General features: G+C 31.8%; 2 protein-coding genes and 1 pseudogene across 4 annotated transcripts; 2 read left to right on the top strand and 1 right to left on the bottom strand.

Annotated features, from left to right (window-relative positions):
- Positions 1–2,548: 2,548 nt before the first annotated feature.
- On the top strand, positions 2,549–3,632 carry LOC145058369 (ethylene-responsive transcription factor ERF061 pseudogene; annotated as a pseudogene).
- Positions 3,633–7,263: 3,631 nt separating this feature from the next.
- Positions 7,264–11,441, bottom strand: POLA3 (DNA primase POLA3). Of its 3 annotated transcripts, XM_079007019.1 has the most exons (18): positions 11,307–11,402; positions 11,185–11,229; positions 10,940–11,092; positions 10,542–10,592; positions 10,240–10,415; positions 10,088–10,165; positions 9,851–9,962; positions 9,674–9,758; positions 9,540–9,591; positions 9,410–9,471; positions 9,222–9,334; positions 9,011–9,129; positions 8,859–8,927; positions 8,709–8,766; positions 7,978–8,051; positions 7,820–7,868; positions 7,585–7,664; positions 7,264–7,500 (listed from the first exon to the last, which is right to left on the bottom strand). In XM_079007019.1, the coding sequence occupies exons 3-18, from the start codon at positions 11,058–11,060 to the stop codon at positions 7,438–7,440; spliced, it is 1,362 nt and encodes a 453-aa protein (XP_078863145.1). In that variant the 5' UTR covers positions 11,061–11,092; positions 11,185–11,229; positions 11,307–11,402; the 3' UTR covers positions 7,264–7,437. The 3 variants fall into 3 exon arrangements, with proteins under 3 accessions (XP_078863145.1, XP_078863144.1, XP_078863143.1); XM_079007018.1 differs by lacking the exon at positions 11,185–11,229 and having other exon boundaries at positions 11,307–11,441; XM_079007017.1 differs by lacking the exon at positions 11,185–11,229 and having other exon boundaries at positions 10,940–11,072; positions 11,307–11,417.
- Positions 11,442–14,214: 2,773 nt separating this feature from the next.
- Positions 14,215–17,674, top strand: LOC145058400 (putative polygalacturonase). The gene is made up of 6 exons (XM_079006313.1): positions 14,215–14,353; positions 14,524–14,914; positions 15,702–15,822; positions 15,915–16,089; positions 16,200–16,270; positions 16,929–17,674. Exons 2-6 carry the CDS (start codon positions 14,573–14,575, stop codon positions 17,567–17,569), a joined length of 1,350 nt encoding a protein of 449 aa, XP_078862439.1. The 5' UTR covers positions 14,215–14,353; positions 14,524–14,572; the 3' UTR covers positions 17,570–17,674.
- The last annotated feature ends 6,893 nt before the right edge of the window (positions 17,675–24,567 follow it).

Raw genomic sequence — 24,567 nt, 5'->3', positions numbered from 1 at the left:
TATAATTAGTTAATAATTTTGTTATCTAAATTATTAAAAAAATACTTAGATTTTGAAATGAATCAAAACACAAATATTGAATTTGATATATGATTAATTAACATCAACTTTATATATAACTTAATATTATAAATAATAACTATTCTTACATTTATAATATAACTATACAATTATATTATTAGAATTATAAAAACTCAAACATCAATAACTAAATTATAAACATAAAATTTTAACTTATACAATGTAAAAGAATAATTTTACGCTAAATTTGGTATTATATTAATATTATTATAGATCAAATGTATGCCAAAATGATATTGGGCTAGAGACATATATAGTTAAATATTTGTGAAAAGATTTACATCAATTGTATAAATCTAAGTAATCTCAACATATCAAATATAGTTATCATCGTACAACGAGTGTGATAAATTTGGAGCTTCCGGTGGGGGCTAACATGATTCTTACAAAGCATTGAGCTCCGGTTTTGAATAAGTTTAGAGCTCGTCTCTCTAAATGGAAAGCAAAAACTTTATCTTTTGGTGGTTGTCTTACACTTGTGAACTCAGTGCTTAATAGCCTTCCCTTCTATTATTTCTTTTTATTTCGTGCTCTGAAGAAGGTTATATATCTCCTTGATGGCATTAGGAAGAAGTTTTTTTGAGGAGATGATGATAATAAGAAGAAGATCAATTGTGTGGCGTGGGAGGTGGTCATCAAACCGAAAGATAAAGGTGGCCTGGGTGTTGGGTGCCTTGAGTCTGCCAATTTGGTTCTTCTTGTCAAATGGTGATGGCATTAAAAAAATGGTTCAGATTCCTTTTGGTTCTCATGTATCAAATAAATTCACAATCTTATGTTTGTGGATGGAAAAACTTTAGAAAGACATTTGGTGTGGAGATTTATCTTTTTTTTTTTGAGCGAATGAATATTATAAAACACACTAGCAATAAGCTAGCAAAAACCAGAAACAATTACACCAAAGTATTTTTTTTTTGGAAACGGCAAACGAATTAAGTGGAGCCTACTCGCAATATTTCAACGAGCACCCCGGGTTCCAAAGTATTTAAAAATGATTTTTGAAGCCATAAATTCCAATCTATGTTTACCTTAAAAGATATATATCCAAACCTTTACGCTTTGGATATTGATAAGAATTGTTTAATTAAAGAGAGGGTTCATATTGTTGTTGTACATGTAATCAGTGGACAAGGGATTGGTCTCGTCAGTTAAGGAGGGTAGAGAAATCACTTAATTTTCCTTTTTAATTGATAGATTGAAGAACTTTCGATTCTCGAATGGGTACGACATGTTGAGATGGACGGTGATTCAAGTAATACTTTATATCTTAAAGGTGTGAGGAGGATAATTGATTGTCCTAGTGGTGTTGTTGTTTTCACATTTCATTAGGTTAAATGGCTGCCTCTAAAAATTAACACCTTAGTTTGGCATTTGTTTCAAAATCAGTTACCTACTCTGCCTTAACCTGGTTAGGTGCAGGGAGTGACATCGAGTATTTGTCCTTTTGTAGGTGCACGGAGGAAGTAACGACCATTTGTTCTCTTGTGATTTTGTTGTACTGCTTTGGAGGTGGGTGTCTAATTGGTCAAGAATCTTCAAGATTATGCCCTCTTCTTGCTCTTGTTTGTTGGAGATGCTCAACGAGGGTAATATGGGTAAAAATCAGGAAAAGTTGTTATGGTCCCTTGCCTATTCGGTGTTCTGGTTTATTTGGAAGGCACGAAATTACATTGTCTTCAGGAATGAAAGCCGAGCTATCATGAATTCATAATGTCGATGTATGATATTAGTATTAACATATGTAATTGGATAACAAATAGATCATAATTTTATACCTTTAACTGGTTTGTTTGGAGCATGTCTCCTTTAAACTCTATTGTAGTTTGACTCGAGCTTCTCGTTTAAATATTTTTCTTCTTTTATGCTAATACTATATTTGCTTGCCGTTTAAAAAAAACACTAAATAACCACTTTAACTTTTAACTTTTTAATGCATTAAAAACATTGATTTTTTTTAGGTTTGACCATTTCTTAGAGAACAAAAAAAGTAACATTGCAACCTCCAAATAAATGGCAAAAGGTGAGTTGGCCCAAGGAAGGATGATGAAAGGGATCCACACGGACTCTCTGGTTTGAGTGTGAATAACAGTGGGTTGACTTTTTAGATTAATCAATTAAATTGTCCGGTATATACTATTTTCCAAAAACAAAACAACAATATATCTTATAAACTTTTTGACAATATTTAAACAAAATTCAAAATATAAAATTTACGGAATAAATAGGTGTAAATTTGTATATATTATACAATTTTTAGGAATTAATAGGTGTAAATTTGTATATATTATAAGCTTTTACACATAGCATATCTATTATAAAATGATTATTATTTTTTATAGATAACATGTTCCATTATAAAATGATTATTTGTTCATTTATATTGTTTAGGGGTACAAAAGTCAATCTCGTGAAATTCTAAATTGAAAAGACTTGGACCTTATTTTTGCCTATAAATACCCCCCTCCCAAGAACTAATTAAGACATCGAAGAAATTTTAGCCCCTACCAACATCATCCATTGATAATTGAAGCTTTTACAAACCTCTGTTCATCCCTTTTCACTGAAATTCACAATCATGCAAGAAAACACCCGTAATCCATTCGCTGTTGATTTAATCAGTGATTCAGTTCGATCTTCATTGTCGAATTTGATCTTAACAGGTGGGAATACAAGCACCTTCGATTCAGTCTTCTCTCACTGTTCATCATCATCATCATGGGTAGAAGGAGCTACGATAGGGTCTTCAATGTATCTCAAACAGAGAGATCTCATCCTCAAATTCACAGACGAATTCGAAACAAAATCCCCAATTGGATTTTCTCATCAAGCGAGCAATTTATACAAGAAGAAGTTGTATAGAGGGGTGAGGCAGAGACAATGGGGTAAATGGGTGGCGGAGATCAGACTGCCGCGGAACAGGATGAGAGTATGGTTAGGAACATACGAGACGGCAGAGATGGCCGCCTACGCTTACGATCGAGCTGCATATAAGTTACGTGGGGAATACGCGCGCTTGAATTTTCCTAACGTGAAGGAGTCGACGTCTTTGGGGTTGATCGGAGACGAACGTAAGTTGAATGCTCTGAGGAGCGCTGTGGATAACAAACTAGAGGCGATTTGCCGAAAGGTTAGGAGAGAGAAAGCTCAGAAGAGGGAGGAGAGGAAGAAGGTTACGGTGGTGGGGAATTCAGGTGGTGGCGATGAGAGTTTCAGCGGGAGTGATATGGGGTCATCCAGTGTTTCGGAAGATGGGTTTTTGAAAGGTGAAAATTCTCCATCGGGAAGTACTTTTTCCGGTGAGTTGACTATGGCGGAGGAGGTGGAGATTGGTGGTTGGTCACTCGCGCGGATGCCCTCTTATGATCTTGATTCCATATGGGAAATACTTGCTAATTAGGACTTAAGGAGTGATAAAATATGAAATATCACAACTTATTTTTACTTTTAACTTTTGAGGGTGTCAACGGTAATACTTATACTTTTGGTTAGAAAATTTTGTTTAATTATATAAATATCTTCCTATTTTAATAAATAAATAGTTTTAATCTCTATTTAACATGTGTCACTTTAATACAACTCTTCATTAATATTATGCCACATGTCAAAGAGACATATTAGGCAACATTTCAAAATTCAAATTTACTTTTTCTAATTATATATTAAATTTGAAGTTATACTAACTTTAAAAATTTGGTATATCTTATAATTAATGATTTTTTTTAAAGTAATTGATAAATATTTTTGAATTTTTACTATGAAAATTTAATTTATTTTGTAACCGTGGTTTCCACGGGTTATAAACTAGTAATTTTCATATATACATAAAACTTGGACTTTGTCTTTTTTTTTTTCAGTTGTTATTTGGATAAAATTATGGTCAAATGTTTAAAAGTACTTAACAAAATGATGTCGTGTTTGAGAATATGTAAAGAAGCGTATAAAATTGTACTTTCATAAAAGATGTTTTTTGAAAAAAAAATCATTTTCATATTGTTGATTTGATTATACATGAGCAAGTTTCATAAAATAAGATACTTAGAACACCTTTTAATTATTGCAAGTAGGGGTAGAGGTGTTGATCTAATCAATCTGATTGGTTGCTTGGTTAGCAAATGGCAAATTAAAAGAAAGATTATGAAAATGCAAACAATAAGTACTCTCTTAAAACTAAGAAATCTTGATGCATAAAGTTAATTTTTTCTTTTTGAAATTTACTGAAAGTCTTAAAAGGAAATAGATACTAGTGATTTATCGTTTGTAGGATGAATAACATGTACGAAATTGGAATTGGTACTTTTATTTACCTCTCCCTGCTTAGGATATTATATACGTTTTTTATATATAGGTAAGGTAAAAGTCCTTAAAAGATTAATGAAATGTTAAGAACCCAATCTTTATGATTTTTAAAGGGATGTCCAAAATATGGAAACTGTCCATTTTCGTCCCTGTGGTTTAATAAGATAACATAAATGGTTTCCTGCCAATTCACACAGGGTCGTAATGGTCATAGTTCAAAAAATAGTTTATAGTTGTATGGTTTGGTGTTTGTCGTATCTTTCATTTTTTGTTAAGCAATACTCCATGTTTCCGTAATGAAGACCTGATTTGTTTAATTACTTTTTGTAGAATCAATTTATTTCAGTTTTATTAATTTTAACAGTGTACATTTGGGGTCAACAGTGTGTCGTGTTTGGAAATCTCAATGTACTATAAATGTTATGTATGGTTGTTTTTTTTAATAACGTTCATCTTTTGGATTTTTTTTTTTTACTATTAACGCCCTATTATACCACTGTACTTTGATACCCACCGTATCGAAGCATTGTACTTTAAAACAAATAGTATTTCATTATTATAGACCCTATATGTTGATGATGCAATGGCTACAATCTTCAAGGGGCATAAGAGTACATTATTGGCTAACTTTTTTAAGCTTAATGTCTTAATTTGAGGAAAAAAATAAGAAACTAAAACGTTGTAATAAACATACATGAAGGTAGAATGATGTAATAAACAAATATTACAAATTTGGTTCCCATGATATGTCATTTTTTTGGTTTAGGTAAAAGAAAAAGTTTTTTTTTAATGTTGGTCCCGTTATATTGATTTTGGTCCCTAGATTGTTCCTATGATATGTCATTTTTTTTGGTTTAGGTAAATACGCCGCTTTTAAAAAATAAGACCATTTTGTCCTTAGAGAGACCCCAAATAGTTGGTTTTGCTGGGCTTTTCTTTGTAGAATATTTACAACCACTCTTTTTAACTTCAACTATTCATCAACTTTAAGAATTTTGTGTTATTTTGGACGTGATTATATATAAGAAAAAAAACGTAGAATAACATCTTTTATTATATGTAAGAAATTTTTTTTGAATCACATCTTTTATTTTGAAGTTACTTTTACTTTATAAAAAACGAATTGTTATTATGTTTTTCTTTTTTTAACCACAAACATTATACTTACTTTATTCATTATATCCTTTGTATTCATGTAAAAATGTTATTTTTAAATATGTATAATTCTCACATTTTTATATTAAACTTTTATTTTTAATAAACTCGTGTAGTATACGAATATCACACCTAGTAAACATAAAACTTGAATTTTATTTTATTTTTAGTTGTTATTTGGATAAAATTATGGCCCAAATGTTTAAAAGTACTTAAGAAAATGGTTGTGGCAGTGGTGGGTGGTGGTGACGTTGGTGGTTAGTGGTAGGGGTGGATGGTGGTGGCAGTGGTGATGGGTGGGTGGTGGTGGCGGTGGTGGTGTGTAATAGTAGTAGAGGTTATGTTGTGAAATAAAACAAATGTAACAAGGTAAAATACCGAATGTGGTGGAATTTGATTCCTTTTCCTCCGAATTTCATTACACCCCAACATCCAACAAACCAAACGCACCCTTAATTATTGGTTTACAAACCCAAATTTGTACTTTTAAAATTAAATCAAGCAAACTACAGAATTCTTTCCATTCGAATAAAAAACCTAACATCAACCTCAATTCAGTATAGCCTTTTGAATATGGATTTCGCTCAATTTTATGGTTGAGTTGCATGGATTCCCAAACAGGGGAAGCCAAAAAAAAAAAAAAAAAAGCGAGCAGATCAACAGCCCAACCAGACTTTACCTCTCAAGGAAAAGATAAATGAAGTTTTATTTAAGTCATCTTAATCTAATAAGATATGTTTATAATATATCTTTTAGGATATTATTTGATAATCATTATCACAAATCTTTTATTCTTATGAAATAAAGCATATATCTTTCGAAAATCTGTATCATGTTCATGCACTTTGCTTTAAATGAATATAGGACACGCGGCTCGCTCAAACATCAAGTAATTAAACCCTACGAAAAAAAACTGGTTTCACATCTCAACTAATATTTGCCACTTCACTGACTTTTGTCCTTGACAGTCACACAACTTAAAAGCTTTTTTTTTTTTTTTTTTTTTTGTCTATTTAGTGGGTGTTTAGGATAGTTTTAAAAAAAGCTTATTAGGTTTTTAAAAAGCTAACAAGCTAAAAAAATGTTTGTCTATTTAAAAAGCGTTTTTTAAAACAGTTTTTTGGATAGGAAAAAGTAAAGCTTTCAAAAAGCTAAAAATTCCTAACTTTTTAGCTTTTTAACCATTTTACTTCTAAAAAAATGGTTTTTTGCATCCAAACACTTTTTAAAACCAGCTTTTCCTAAAAGCCATAAGCTAATAAGCATTTTTCTTAAAAATCGTTTTTCGCGTAAAAAAACTAACCCAAACATACCCTTAACATAAATAATTATAACTATGTATCAGTGTTGGTGTATATAATATAACCATAGTAAATAGTAATGACCCATTTCTTATGTGTACTAAATTTATTTTTTGGACTTTGAGTCAACCTAACCCGCCCATAAATTAACCTCTTAATACGCTTATGTTTCTGACTTGTTCAATCATTGAAGCTGGTTTACACTTGAAATAAAACCTTCTAATTAGCATTAAAAGCTAATAAGTCAGCTTTACTTGCAAACTGCCTAGAAGAAAAAAGAGACCCATATGTCAACAAAAATACCTCTTCACAAAGTCAACAAAACACACAAGATCAAAACTAAACGATCTTATTAGAATTTGGAATATATATATATATATATATATATATATATATATATATATATATATATATATATATAACAAAAATATTAAACAGTAAAAGCAAATTGAACCTTGTCATCACCAGGTTATATAATACCAAAAACTAACATTTCTCATACAAATGCTTTTCATTTTTTGGTTCATTAACACTATTACAATAAAAAAAATATAATACATAATTTTAACTAAACTTGAAACACAATAAATTAAAGAAGACAATGTTACCAAGTCAAGGAGTTTTTTGATTGCTGAACTTTGGCACTATATGATTCTTCTATCTCTTCCTGAAAAATCAGTGAATTGTTGCATTTTAGTTTAATTAAAAAAAAAAAAGGAAATAAGTTGTTGCTTTTGATGTTATTCAATACCTTGCAAGATTTCATCAAAGGCTGCAAGAATGATCCCCTAAAGTATCTGATGGACTTTCCCATAGAGGTTCTTTCCCATACTGCCATTATTCAATCCAAAAAATTATTTAAAATAGTATATATATATATATATATATATATATATATATATATATATATATAAAATAATAAATACCCATAATAATAAGAAAATGATGTAAAGAATATGCTTATAATGATACATCAAGTGGCATACCTTTATCACCTTCTACTTGCAAGCCTACAGTATTGATTTCTCTCAGAAGCTGTGACATAAATAAATAACAAATTTAAACAAGTGAAATAATAAAAATTTGAAGCTTCAACGAATTATTATTATTATTTAAAAAAAAAACAAAAAAACAAAAAAAAAACCTTAGAAAGTGTTGGGACATTGGTGGGATCAAACTCATCACAAACGTCTGGATCAATAGGAACGCAAACACGACCTGGATAAACAAAAAATAAATAGCATATTATTAAAGAGTAAATTACACCTTTAGTCCCTATGGTATGTCAAAATTTATAGTGTTTGTCCACATGTTTCATGTGTCGCAAATGTGGGCTCTAGAGTTTAGTTTTGCTGCAAAACTTATCCCTGATACTAACGGTGTCAGAAAACATCTGTCAAGTCTAGATAAAATGACTATCTTGCCCCCATCTTCACCCCACATTTGACTTTTGAATGCTTTGTAAGTTTTTTTTAGATTCATAATTTGACATGAAAACTTCCATAAAAATACTCTTTTCTAAACAAATATGTATTTCGCTGGTATTAATTTTATATTTGTTTTCTATAATTTGGTAAAACTCTGTTGTTGAAGAGGGGAGATGAAGGAATGAAGGAAATAACAAGACAAGGGTAAAATAGTCATTTTTCATTGACTTAACAGATCCATAACTTTTGACATACCACATAAGTTAAACTTGTAATTTACTGATATTGTTAAAATCTGGGTTGCTTTTAAGCATGAAAGTTGTAAATATTCAAGAACTTAAGTAATTTATACATCATGAATTGTCTTTAAAAAAATGCAACATTTCCTTTTGTAAAAATGAAAACTGTTAACTAAAAAAAACAAATATTCAGAGAAAGAGAAACTGACCTGTTTTGGGGTGAATGCAAAAGGGTGCCTTCAGTAAATGATTCATATGTTTTGAAACCTGAGATAATAGCTTTCAATGAGTATAATAATAAAAATATCATAAAGTAGTAATATTGTAAATAATAATAAGAAGAAGAAATAACAACTGACCTCCATATCAAGCCTAGGATAAGTGAAAGAAAAGACAATCTCCTCAACACACCTACGAATACCAGTTGCCTAACATGTAAAAGAAAAACAACATTTTAGTATACTACATATTATTATTTATTTTATATTAAAATAAAAAAAAATGTGTATACCTTTTGTTTACCAGACTGAAGAAGCTGTTTTAATTGTTCCCATCTCACAACATTAACATCTTTTCCACTAGAAGAGCGCCTGTTGTCTTGCCATTTTCCTCTAAGCTCAGAGGTTATTGCTGCAAGATAAAAATAAATTTAAAAAAAAAAAAATTAGACATTTCTTAAAAGTAATATTTCATAATTTCAATATGTAGTCAAGATTGCATACATTCATCAGGAATCATTTCCAGTATTTTCTCATATCTTTCATCTGAAAGTAACTGCTGGCTACAAAGTAATTTCTTCTCAAAAAAGTCTCTCAAAACATCAGAATATGATCTCCTGCAGAAATTATACAAGGGTTAGAGAAATTTAACTTTATGGTGTTAAAAATGAATTGCTTTTATTCATGCTTACACTAAAAAAGGATGAAGTGCAGATCCCACAAGAGAAACCTTTGATTTACTATTGGTGTTACCCTGAACACCAACAAAAAAAATGTCAAGAATCTCACACTATAAAAATTAACTCAATCTCTAAATCCAACCTTGTAGACACGAAAATAGTCAGCAATAGCTCCCCTTTGTTCATTATTCAACCTGATATGATATTAAAGACTGGTTATAAAGTTATGGAAAACATTATTAAACTTATATTGTAAAAGTTTTACAGTTTTATTACCTCCTTGCTTTTCCATCACAAACCCAACAATGGACCCCACGTCGACCACTGTATACCCACAGAATATTATTGAAACCAAAATCATCTGTGAACATAATGAATATAGAATTAGTGTAAGGTAATGTCAAAATGTGTAAAATGATATTAATGTAAAATTACATAGATATTGATTATTACCTCTAAGAGAAGTATCAATGACTTTGATAGCAATGGTCATGAGAGGCCAGCAGTCCAAGCAAACATCTGCACCAGAGCAGCAATATCTTGCATCATCATAATCTGAAATATCCTGGAAACACACACACACGCACATTGGTAATTGATCATGTTAAATACTTAAATGATTGAATTTTAGAGTAGTAGATGTTTAGATTTTATAATTCAATTGTATAATTATACGCAAAACAAACTTACTATATCAAACACTAGCTCTCTTTCCACAGGGGTGAAAATGTTGTCCCCAGATTGTGCGTATGCAAGCCTCTTTGAAGGCTGTTGAAAGATCAAGAAACATGATGAATCAATAAGCAAACAGTAATAAAGAATGTTACAGAAATGAATCTTACATCAACACTATAAACTGGACCAATATCTATTTTGAATGGACATTTATCTTTGATGCCATTTTCCAGCTCAGATGCACTGTTGAAAGACTGGAACCGAAGATATATATCATTATCCAGTGTAAAAGAAAATTCTCTCCTTCCAATATAGGATTGATCACATGCAGGATGTTTCCCATCTGCACATATAAATCATGAAATTGGTCTCATAAATATTCTCAATTGAAAAAGAATGAACAGAGATGAAAAACATATAACAATAGAATCCAAATTGGTATCTACTAAAAGTTCTTTTCATAGATTACCATTTCCGTATGACAACCATTTGAACATGTCTGCATGAGGGAAAAGTCTTCCTGCCAAAATTAAGTATTTGCATTAAGATCAGAAACTGAACTTATGATATGACCCTATTGATCAAGGCTAAAAGCCTTAATTTTGAAATTCAATCAGAGAAGTCAAAGTCAGACATCAGCTTCGCGTTTTATGCAAATTCTGATTCATTTCGGTGTTTTGTAACAATATGTAGCTAAAATTTATCTCAAACTTTTACATCTGAATAGATTGGTTCAGAGAGATCTTAGTTTTGGAGATTGAAGAAGCAGAATAGAAAATATTAAATATTACAAAGTGTGCCCATTAGCACGACAAATCGGTTCAGAAATTGAGGGATCTATGAAAATAAATTGTTATCGCGAGTTACCGTAATAAACTTTGAGGTAATTAGGATTGAATTCATCAGGAATATCATCAATTTGCTCGTCTTGGGGCTCGGGGTCGTCGACTAACATGTCGTCTCTTTCATTCTGAGCTTCTTTAGTCATACTTGAACGGAGCTACAGCTTTCACAAAAAGCCTAACAAAACCGTCCCCAATTACATATATCAGCTCAGTAAAATTCACGGATTTCGGAACTTTGAGAAATCAGCTCAGATCTTAAGCACTTACGGAAATATAACCAACGAAAATTAAAATGCGGGTCGATGTAAAACCCTAAAATTACTCAAATTAATACTTGACGTAAGAATCGAGCAACACAATAACATGAAATTAACAGAGTGAGTAGCGACCTGAAAATGTGTGTACGGAATCAGAGGCACCGGTGTGGTGGAAACCGTGAGGATGGATTTGGGGAAGATGAAATGGCGGGAAAGAGTGAAGGACATATGTTAAGAAAGGATATTTGGCGGGAAGATGAAAAGTTAATGGTCTTGTGTGGGCTGAACCTGAGTTAACTTGATTAATAGCCCATATATGGTTTTGGGGCTTCTCAATCTTCCGCAAAACAATTTAAAAAATAGTTGGTAAAAATGGATGTTCCTGGTCGAAGATATTATCTTAACGGAAAATCTCCAGAAAAGTCTTAAAATTTTACCTTAATTTACAAAAAAATTGTCAAACTAAAATTTATTTACGAAAAAACATGAATTACCGGTAAAAATAACGATTTAACCCTTTTTTTTATCCTATGTTTTGCTACTTCAGGTGAGTTCTCATGAACTTATTATATAAACTATGTGATTATGTTATGTGAAACCACAAAAAAAGCCTAATAAGTGAGGGGAGTGCTTATTGATTGGGCAATTGGAGGAAAACCTTGCAGAAAGGGAATCTAGTTGTTCAGTCTAGGTGGCTATGTACGGATGGTCGATCATGCGGAGCATCTATGAGGAAGGTGGTCTATGCAGGACAACTAGAGAAAAAAATATTTAAGTTATGAAATCTAGTTTTGACCAATTTTAGAACGTATCATTCATATATGTTTATTTATATGTGATAGGATGTAAGTAATATATGACTTATTACTTTATGTGCTATTATGTGTATTGTATATGATCTGTATAATGGGTGTGTGTTGTATTACTCGCTAAATCTTAGACTCACAATTGATACTTTATGTTTGTAGTTGAAAGTCCTTTAGGCTCGGAGGGGAAGGGGTTTATATGATTAGGATATCTGAACATTTTCGGAGGGGCATGATATCTAGCTACACGTTCATTATTATGTTATGGTTTTCAAAACATGACATAGCTTCCACAATTTCACTATATTGGTACTAATATGACTTGAAAAGACAACTTTATATTTTACCAAGGATTATGAATAAAACTTTTTGGTAAACATATAATATCATTTTCAAAAAACTTAAGATTGGATCTTTGAGATATTACAAAACATAAATCTTATAATTATCCATGCAGATACTTAGTTGGATTTAAAATTGAAAATGCAAGGAAACACCATTTCAAATCATTCAATTTAAACCATTTTGAGGGTATCGCTTTCAACATAATCATTCATAGTTTAGTCTTTTACTCGACTATAAAAACTTATTTTTTAACTATAAATTATGGTAGATCCGACTTTTAATAGATTAATGGTTTTTACTTTTAAATACTATATATTCATTTTGTTTAAAAAGGTTTTGAAAAATACACAATCACATATCAAGCTCTTTTAATCAAAACATCAGCAGGGCTATCTAACCCGTTGTGTTTCACAGCAAAAGGGTTGTAGGGAATGGTAACATCCTTAGCATCTTGCCACATATAATTTTTTCCAATCACATATGATTTTTTTTAAGCAACGTATGATAGAAAGAATTGTAGCATCTATGTTGTAAAACATAAGGAGTGACAACATCTAAATGTCGTTTTATTTTTTATTTTGAAAAAGAAAAAGAAACCAACTGATAACCCCTTCTTTTCTTTTTCTTCTCGGTGCATGACTAATGATCATGGTCGACCTTACGTATTATGTAATTAAGTTATGGCTTAGGGCCCCATTTTGTAAAAGGGCTCCACTTACCCGAATCCTTTAATGTCCATTGTCGATATTTTTTTCTCCATTCGCTGATACGCATGCCTGATGCCCTCAAATCAAAAGTGACGATCACACTTATATTCTTCTTTCATCCTTCTCCATTCTCGCACTCTGAATACTGATTATCGAATCCTGGCTTCTACAATCTCGATTGTTGAACACTGAAAGGCTACCTAAACCGATGAAATTTTTTCCTTCTACATTATTAGCTTCTTTGATGAATTTCTCTGATTCTCCATTGCTCATAAATCTATAATGATTCATTGATTCAAGGTACGTGCAATGTTTTCACTTGATTTTTCCATCATTTGAATATCTGTTAGGGTTAATAGCCAATTAGGATTAATTTTTTCTATTATTTGATTTTCCATTGTTCTTTGTTCATTGTTTTCACTTGTTATTTGTTTCTCATTGATTTTTTATTTTTGAGTAAGTGTTTCCACTCATATTTTACGTTGCTGGCTTGCTGCTTGAAGCTAAGGAATGTTGTCATTTTAATTAAATCACTTGAGTTAGTGATTTTCGATTTCTTTTTTTCTTTGTTTATGTAACATGAAGCTAAACAATGTTGGTTATTGTTCGTTTCTATGTATGTTGCTTGTTCATTGATTTCTATGTTGAACTATACATATTTGAGTTAAAATAATCCAATAAGTTTGAGGTATCATTTTAATTAAAACAGGGTAAGTATGCAAGTTTAAATAGAAAAAAAAAATACAACCTTCACTTTTATGTTTGGTATTATTATAGAATTTGAGTATAGTACAAACCAAAGGAACTTAAAATTTTGGTTCATTTAAAGAATACAAATTTTGGTTCATTTAAAGAATCCAAACCCGTTAAGCCGCCTCTGCTAACCACCCTTTCTTAACGAGACCACTACTGACTTTGGCGAAAGTGAGGAGACAAGTTTGGCGAGGTGGAAGCGAGCCCGTGGGCCATTTCTTCCATCCTAACGACCCAATTCCATACGTGCGTGATTGAATAAAGTTGATGACTTATTTTTCACTTTAAGATAATTTTAGTAATAAATTTAGATGAATAGAAACTTACTTAAAATGATATATTCACTTTCAATGAATATCGCAAGGTAACGCTCTTACACGCGTTAAAAAAAATGCCAAAACAATTACAAAACATCGTGCTCCTGTCGGTTGCTTAGCTATTTCTCACTCCTCCTCACTCCTCACGAAAGCAAGAGCAGGAGGGAGTAAAGACGAGTACTCCCAGACAAACCATTTTCCTGTGTGGTAGCTCCACCGCATCACCGCCGTGTCTTCGCCGTCACAGCTCCGTAAGTAGCCTCTTTCGCTAGATCTGCTCACGTACACAATGAATGTCTTCGAATTTACTTTGTTCTTTCTCGTTTGGATTCAATCTCACACCACAATTGTATTTCTTTCATTTTTCGTTGTAGTTATTTCGTCATTTTCCGATTTACCTATTTACTTTACCAAATTTCAGGGAGGAGATATCATTGAAACAGCTGCAATTTTCAACCTAGTGACCAGAAATGAAGCACGGGGGAGTTTGGGATGCAATTACGTGTTTCGCCGCCGTATTAGTGTTCCTGCAGTGCTCCTGCTCGGCGGCTGGATTGGTTACTTGTTCTGGAATTGTGCCGATGGCATACCGGAGCGATAAGATCTCAATAACTGATTTTGGTGCTGTCGGAGATGGTAGAACGCTGAATACGAAAGCGTTCAGGGAGGCGATTTACCGGATTGAGCATTTGAAGAGGAGAGGAGGGACGCTTCTTTACATTCCTCCTGGTGTTTATCTAACAGAGAGCTTCAATCTTACTAGTCGAATGACTCTGTATCTAGCTAAAGGCGCTGTTATCCAAGCTACACAGGTACTCAGATCCATTTTAATTTTTTTGCAAAAATCTCAGAAATCTACACACAGATTTGCAACTCAAACACAGTTTTTGTACCTTAAAACAAGTTTCAGTAGCTGGAATACTTCAAATTGGAAGTCATTGCAATAATTTGTCTATACTCTGTCTTTTCATTGATTTTAATGTACTTTTTTTGAAATGAGTTGTTGAATTTGTCAAGTTATGGTGTAGTTTATTGACTTTTGAGCTAACGGACTTAATTTGCTACAAAACAAAAGGAAAACAACAATCTCTGCATATCTGAAAAACAATTACTTCATGTTCTTCCAATTGCAGTTTCACAGTGCATCCACAAATCCAGAAACAAATTGTATTTATTTTGCATTGTTGCTATTTGGAGACGAGACTATTAAATATAGTTCCCAAAAACAGTTTGTACTTATTTTGCATTGTTGCTAATTGAAGTAATGTTGTGTTTTGAGAATAATAGTATAATACTTTGCCCATTATGATGAGTTAATGATTTGTTAAAGGAGCGAAAAGTTTAATTTATTAGGGACCACAAAGCATCAACATAAGCAAAACTTATTTCGGAAAACAGAAGGGCTGATGGTAAGTTTAGTGGGTTCCTATATTTGCAATGTGGGACCAATCGCATGTGCAAAATCAATATTGACAGCTATATTGAAGACATACTTTATTATATTTATAAACAATTCAACTGTAAAGTTATTTATTTAGCAAATAGTAAAACATAATATGATTGTAATTAACTTTATTATCCTTATGTGTTTATGTTCAGGACACAACTAACTGGCCTCTTATTGCTCCATTGCCTTCTTATGGAAGAGGAAGAGAACGTCCAGGTGGAAGATACATGAGCTTCATCCATGGAGATGGTCTCCATGATGTCATTATTACTGGTATGTATATAATGTATAATTTATAAATTCTTGCTCTTGAAATTGCTTTATATATTTGCATATTGTTTTGATGAATTGATCATCATTTTCAGGTGAGAATGGGACAATAGATGGGCAAGGTGATGTGTGGTGGAACATGTGGAGACAGAGAACCTTGCAGTTCACTAGACCAAATCTTGTTGAGTTCAAGGATTCGAGAAGCATCATTATTTCTAATGTCATCTTCAAGAATTCACCTTTCTGGAACATTCATCCTGTATACTGCAGGTATTATTAATATCTAAACCCATTTTTTACGAAAATAGTTACAAATTCCCATGTTAAATTTCTAACCTATACCTTTTTTTTTTTTTTTTTTTTTTTTTTTTTATACACAGTAATGTTGTTATCCGATATGTTACAATATTGGCTCCACCTGACTCTCCCAACACCGATGGAATTGATCCAGGTATGTAATATAAAACAATAAAAACTAAAATGCATTATTCTTTTCTTTAGTAAATTACATTTTTGGTCCTTGAGTCTAGCTGATTTTTTCAATTTTACCCCCAAAAAGTTCTCTTGCAGTTTTTCTTCTTCTTTGAGGTTTTTTGTAATTTTTTTGTCCCCTTCTCCAAGTAAAATGACTATATTGCTTGGATCAAAATTGCAAAAATCACCTATACTTTAAACAGGGACAAAAACGTAACAATAATTTTGAATAAGGACCAAAATTGCAAGAGAAAATCTTTTTGGGATCAAAATTGCAAAAAATCAGCTAATACTAAAGAACCAAAAGTATATTTTTCTTTTCATATTGAGTAAATTACATTTTTGGTCTCCGAGTATACTGAGATTTTCAATTAATCCTAATTGAGGTTTTTGTAACGTTTTTGGTCCTTGCTCTAGGTAAAATGATTTTATTTTTTGGTAATAAAATTGCTAAAATCAGCTATACTCCGGGACAAAAAAAATTCAATTCGAACAGGGACCAAAAATGATGCACGAACCTCAAATAAGAACCTAAATTGCAAGGGAAAATTTTTTGAGACCAAATTTGTAAAAATCAGCTACATTCAGGGACCATAAATGTAAATTACTTATTATTTTTTCTCAAATTGGTGTAGATTCAAGCTCCCATGTATGCATCGAAGACTCCTACATTTCAACAGGAGATGACCTGGTGGCAGTAAAAAGCGGATGGGATGAATACGGAATTGCATACGGCCGCCCAAGTAATGACATCACAATCCGGCGACTCACCGGTTCATCTCCGTTCGCCGGAATCGCAGTCGGAAGCGAAACTTCCGGTGGAGTAACTAACGTGTTGGCAGAACACATAACCCTTTACAACACCGGAATCGGAATCCATCTAAAGACAAACATCGGTCGTGGCGGAATCATAAGAAACATAACCGTTTCCAATGTTTTCATGGATAAAGTCCGGAAAGGAATCAAGATTGCCGGTGATGTCGGCGATCATCCTGACGAAAACTATAACCCGAATGCGTTACCGGTAATGAAACATATCAGGATTAAGAATGTTTGGGGTGAAAATGTCCAGCAGCCGGGGTTAATCCAGGGTTTAAAGAACTCACCTTTTACAGATATTTGTCTGTCTAATATTAATCTGTTTGGGTCAAGTGGGGCCAAAAATGTTCCTTGGAAGTGTGCCGATGTTAGTGGTGGTGCGGTGCAAGTTAGCCCATCACCGTGTTCGGAGCTCATTAGCAGTCGTCAGACAGGTGAGTGCTCTGTACCTTTCTGAATGTGACGATTTCAACTGGGTCCATGTAGTGTTGTAATATATTTATATATGATTCCTTTAATTTTATAACAATTGACAAGTTATAAGGGTGAAGTTTTTATTTCCTGTTTGTGTGTATAGTGTATACTAGATTACTAGTGGACTCTTTTTCTTCCTAAAACATAACAATGATGCAAAGACAATTGACATGCATGGTCCAAAATTTGAACAAACTCACTCTCTCAAAAACTTACAATCACTAATCTTGAAGATAACCACTCAACATTCAACAAGATACTAGAAAAAAGATACAATCATGAAGATTTGAAGGTTTAATGTTTTCTTAGAAGAGAAATCATTAGCAGTTCGCCAGGAGTATAACTCAAATGAAGGCATATGTGAATTGGATGTATAACTCAAGCACACTATCCAACAGCTTACTATGCAAAAAGCAGAAACTCGTCTGACCAAAGTTAGCTCTTTGAAGGTTTGGAAGAGGTTGATTAATTAAGCTAATATAAGCTTTGTGCATCTCCTATGGATGCAATTAGTTATGTACAAATTACAAAAAAATAAAAGTATAATAAGGTAAATAATTCAAAACGAGCTTATATACATAATAGATAATATACATTGACGGGTGGATGGTAGATCAATCGAGGAATATTTTATCAATCAAAAGTGTGTTTCAGAAATTTGCGAATGTTCTTCATAAATCCAGTTTCATCATCTACCTTCTTCTGCCTGTGTTGGCGCATCAAACTCTTCAGCTTCTCCCGATCAAACACTATCTTCGTCTTGATTACGTTGTCGTTGTTATTGCGAGGTTGGTTATGGTGGCGACGGGAGCCGTAATGGTGCTTCATCTTCAACATGTTCAACGGAACCTCGCCGGGGAAACTTTCCGGAATCGAATTATCGGATTTACGTGAAGTGATCTCGTCGTTCCGAGGGATCCTGTTTTGCGTCACGGACTTCCTGTAAGGTCGACGGTGTTTACCGATCTGTTTTGGCCCCATAGGAGGTTTACCACGGAAGTGTCGGTTGATAGGATGGAATCTGGAGAAATTCGTACCCTGCGTTAAATCATTCGTGGTTTTTTCCCGTTCAGGCAGGGGGTTGTTGGCGGTGGATTCGTCGGAATCCGATTTAGTCTTTTCTCCGGGGAGACGAATGTTTGAACCGGCGGAAGCTAGAGATTCGCATGAAGTATTTGTCAACTTGGATGCATGTTCAACGGCTGAAGGATTGGTTGCCTGTGGAGCTACCGGGAAACGTGCGGCGGAGACGGTAAACAAGAAGAGCGTGAAGATGGTGAAGGCGGCGATTTTGTCGTCCATGATTTTGCATTTGTTGTTAGATTTCTACATTGAGTTTGTTAAAAAAGGAAGTTGTTGTTCATCACAAGAAGTTTGACCTTGATGGTCAAAACAGGTAGCGGGAAGTACGGATCATCATCCACGTGTTTGGGATTATTCTCGTTTCTTTTTCTCCATTTTTTTAAATTTTATATAAAACAAATAATTTTAAACTTATCTATACAAAAATAAATCATCATTATGATGTATAAATATTAACGCTATTATGGTTGTTTTAAGCCTGGAAACCCGACTAACCATTATCTATTTGTCATTTCTTTTTTCTACAAATTTCTTTTACGTAAAAATTGATAAATATTATAAAAAATGGTCATTGAAGTGACGGAGTCACAAGATTATTCAGTTTCTATAAGACAATCATAATAATAAAAAACAAAATTATATCTGCAACATTTTATCCGAACAAACATTACTTCATCTATATAAAGAGTTTTTGGACAGAAAAAAGAAAAAGAAAAAGAAAAACAGAAACAACCTTTACGTTTTCAGAGTTGATCAATAATATTTGAAAATGGTTTCAATTGTAGTTAGGTAGACTCTTAGGTTTAATGAATTATAATATCCTATATATCGTTTCTTAAAATCCATAATTCTATTGATCATTTAAAAAAACATACCTTAAGCATTTTACCTTCAACTTACACTTACACAAAAGTCAATTCATAAGTTGTTGCTAATGAAAAAGCTGACATTGTGTGCCATTGGTTTCTTCATGTCACCATATCTTTTTTGACTTGTAACAAGACATTGAGTATCTGATCTCACTCGCAAGCCTCTAGCAAGACCTCCAAACACATGCTCTTAGTCTTATATAAGAATAAGAGGCATTACATACATGTAGGGTCAATGCTAGAAGCCCTTGAGGGAGAGCAAGCAATCAATGCCTTGGAAAAAAAATTCATTTAGATTTCTTCTTTCTAATCCTATTGGTGTTAGGGATGTTGATAAACCTTATTGGACAAGAACCCCTTTTATAAGCCAACAAAATATGGATTTATTGCCAAAAAAAAATGGAAGAAACAAAATAGTCCAATATGGTGGGGTCTTACATATCTTTGGCATCTGGCATTTAGTGCCAATTTATAAATCTTAATAGTCCAAAAAGATAAGATTTGTGCTAAAAGCATATCTACCTACAAATCACCAGCCCACAAATAAGTACGAGTAACATATTCTATTCTATTATTAGAGATCGATATGTTTTTCATTATCAATATTAAAGTTTGTACGAAGAGTCGTATCATCATTTGGTACGTAGTAGAGATGAATAAAAGGATTAGGTGTGTATCTATCCGGTAACACTTTGTCTTTTACACAACCAACAAAATAAAATGGTTTTATATAAAAAAAAAATTATACATAGATAGCGTTTGAGAAATAGGACATCTAAACATAACAAAACTAGACTAAATATTTGTATATTAGAACAAACTAAGACAAGATATAAAAATTTACAAGGTTGCCCTTCATTCGAATTAATACAAGATATCCACCACAACCACAAAACCACCATTAGAATCATGACGAACTTTTTAGAATAATGAATCCGACCACCCATATATTGTTGAATGCATGTGTTTTGTGTTGATTACTTGATGCATATTTAAATGTTTTATATCTTTTAGTAAATTGTACAAAACGACTAATTTGTTCTTTGTCATGTCATTTTTCCATAATCTTTCCATGGACCACAAATCATTAACTTTTAAATAGCAGAAAGAAAAAGCGAAAAGAAGGGAAACTTGAAAACGATCCACTACAAAGAACGTTCGCGACCCTTGAGATAGATGACAAGTCATTAAGTCAATATACTTTTGATCTATAACACTAAGAATCAAACAATATTTGGCATGCTTAGCATTTAAGAAACCATACCTAATCAAAGTAATGGAGGACAAAAGGCTAACATATAGGATCATTTTTTTAATATTATAGTTAATAAAAGCAGTTTACAACTTTTCTTACAAAATCATAAATAAGATAATTATCATTTCACAAAAGAATTTTACAAAATCATAAATTAGTTTACTTTGTAGATTTTTTTTTTTTGATCTGCAACATCTTTTATGCAAATCAAAATATTGTGGCATATTTGACATTCTTTCTTTAATTTTCCTCGGTGCTCCTTTTGAGTGACACAGAATCTTATTATTTTGCATATTTGACATTCGTTCCATATTGTCTGTATAACAATTTAGGGATAAATAGGTAGAAAATGATTAACTTTTGTTATGTTTAATGTCATAAAAATTCTTAAGTTTTCAAGGTTTTTTCGGTTTTGCCCAAAGTTGAATTTTATGTCCGTTTTTACCGTAACATTTTCCAAAAAAATGTTTGGTTTTACCCTTTTACCGTTGATATCATGTTACCATTATATTAACTTCACAAAAAAACCCTTAGCTTTTATATTTTTTTTTACGTTTTTACCCTTAAGTTTATAATTTTTTTTTACACTTTTACCATATGTATTTTTTTTCTTCATGTTATACGTATTCAAGCAGAAAAATCATATTTATATACGAAAAAAATTTAATTAAATATTGTATTTACATTTTTTTAATGTTATTTCTTTATATATATATATATATATATATATATATATATATATATATATATATATATATATGTGTGTGTGTGTGTGTGAGAGAGAGAGAGAGAGAGAGAGAGAGAGTTTTTTTTGTTGGATAAACCATTTAAGATGTAAAAAAAATGTTTTTAGAACTACAAATACGTATTTTTATGTATTTAAAAATATACATATCAATAAAAAAAACTTGTTCATTCATAAACATGTTTATATAAATATATACATTAGTGTAAATATATATTTTGATATATGTTTTTTTTAAGTATAAATATATTTTTAGAAGTATAGATACATATTAATATATAAAAATGTAAAAATATGTATTTACACTTCTAAAAACTATATCTATAAAACAAATATTCATAATTCTAAAAATATTATTTATCTTTTTAACTGGTATAACCATGCAAACACACACACACACACACACACACACACATATATATATATATATAACATTAAAAAAATATAAATACAATATTTAATAAAATATTTTTTCGTATATAAATATGATTTTTCTGCATGAATATGTATATTATGAAAAAAATATAGTTAGGGTAAAAGTGTAAAAAAAATATATAAACTTAAGGGTAAAAATGCAAAAAAAAAAAAATGGTAAACTTAAGGGTTTTTTTGCCAATTTAATATAATGGTAACCCGGAAAACTTGTTATCACCGGTAAAAGGGTAAAACCGAACATTTTTTCGAAAATGTTTGGGTAAAAATGAACATAAATTTCAACTTTAGGCAAAACCGACAACACCCTTGAAACTTGATTGTTTTTATGACATTAACCCTTCTTTTTATCCCAATCTTTAGGCCAAATCTACATGGTGGAATATATGAATTTAGAATCTTTTATGTATTGTATAATACCAAAGGTATGTTTGTTTTCAATCTTTTCTGCATCATACAATGGAATTTTAAGAAAAAGGAATGAGAATATTTTTGTTGTAAGGGGAACTTCTTTATCGAGGGTTTCTAAGTCGGCTTTCACGTATCAATTATTCCGTCCTGGGCATTTAAGAATATTTAACTCCTCAATACCAGCTCTGATTCATAGCCACATGGGGTGATTAGTGCAAAATTTGAACATGAGTCAATAAATTAATCACCACATCTTTCATATATTTTGCCAAGTCACCACAATCCAAGTGGCCGAATAAGTATCTTTTAAAAAATATGGAATAAGAATCTTATGATTGTTGGAAGGGAAAATTGGATAAAATACACTAAATTTACATAAAATTTTGATTTTGAAACTGTTTGTTTTTTTTTTTTTCTCAAATTTTTAGAACATCTAACATACGTACCCACTATCTCACTCCTAAATCTACATCTTTTGTCTCTTGTGAGACTTGAACTATTACCCTTTGGTTGATGGACATCTTTCCGTTAAATCCCGATACTGCTAGGCTATAAGCCATTTGTTTTTTTTTCCTCAAGTAAATCATTAAGTTTACAATTTTGTTGCAAATTTAATCAATCGACCGGTTTGCTTCAAGTGTTTCATGTTTTTCACTTTCCGATTAGCCAAAAAGCTGATGTAGCTTCCACATATAATTATAGTTGGCAAACACTTAAGATAATTGAATCCTTACGCAGATCTATATTCACTTTCTCTTATTTCTTCTCCCAGAGTATCATGACTTCCCAAAGCTACTTTAGTGGTTCACCATCTAGAGTGATGTAAGCAAGGCAAAGAAAGTTGTCCATAATAATATGCAGAAAACATGATCATTTCTAAGAACAAAACAACATACATGGATGCATCGACTCCTACTTGCTTCGCCATGAAATCTCGATGCTTGAATGACATCCAGGTGACTCCAATCTCTATGTTCTTCACTTGGTGGTCATGTTCTTCATTTATGACATTAAATAAGCTATACAATTTCTGAACTAATCTTTATTAAAATTAATAGGAAGTTATATTACAAAAAATGAAACGACACACAGGTCACATAATTACATCATTAAAAACCCAAAAGCACACTAAAAACATCACCTCTTTGTTGAAGTATAATGTTATTGGATCCATGCAATTAAAACAAACACTTTTATCCACCAAAATATGCATTTTCAGCATTTAAGAAACAACAATGAAACTGTCGCAAAAAACAGCTTTGAACTAAAATTCTTAGATCTCTAGATCCTCTAATGTCATCGTAACTAAGACCACGAACAAGCAACATACACCTAATAAGCCCTTGACCTTCTCTTGTAGCAAAACGAAAACCTAGATTTCTTAGGGTGTTTTTTCCACACAATTATCTTGATTAAAGTATGTATTTACCCTTAATCTAAGGGATAAATACTTACCAATTCAAATCCAAGATAATTACACTTATACCCTCTAGTTTATTAGTTTCTAATTAACTCACCATAAGGTGACAAGCTAACAAACTAGTCCCTCTAATTTTCTTTTTGCCATTTTATGCTAAAATTATGTCTTTGTGTAACCCAAAAGGACTCTGCTATTTATGAATTCTCTTCAACTTGTGATGATAGACATACTTGCAACAATTTCTTTCTAGTCAGTAGTTCAATTTTTTTTGGCAGAGATAGTCTTCAATTTTAATCTCTAGAATCCAAAACCAAGACCTATGAATTTATCGATTTTAACTTTCATATCTTCGGTCATAGCTCTTATAAAAACTTATTGGGATTAAAAAAAACAAGACAAGCAACTTCAGACAGACTATAAACAATTTCGGTAAAAGCATACAAAATAAATTTCTAAAAAAACAATAATAAAAAAGTGTAACATTGAACATAATATATATATATATATATATATATATATATATATATATGATTTATATTAATCTTCCAAGAAGAATTAAAATTACAATCACTCACAAAAGGTTGCAACTTACTTGAGCTCTCAAACAAAAAGAATCTCTCTTGCTGACAAACTCTTCGAAAGGATATACCCTTAACCTCATAATGCTTGCTTTCTTGAAATATGTGCCCTCATACAACACGTATCTTGCATTCACAAATGTTGATAGAGACTAGAGTCCATATTTATAGGCAAACATGTAGATACC

Source organism: Lactuca serriola, chromosome 6, assembly GCF_051521515.1.
Source record: "Lactuca serriola cultivar US96UC23 chromosome 6, Lser_US96UC23_V15, whole genome shotgun sequence".
Lineage (NCBI taxonomy): Eukaryota > Viridiplantae > Streptophyta > Magnoliopsida > Asterales > Asteraceae > Lactuca > Lactuca serriola.
This window is presented reverse-complemented; position numbering and strand designations above follow the sequence as displayed.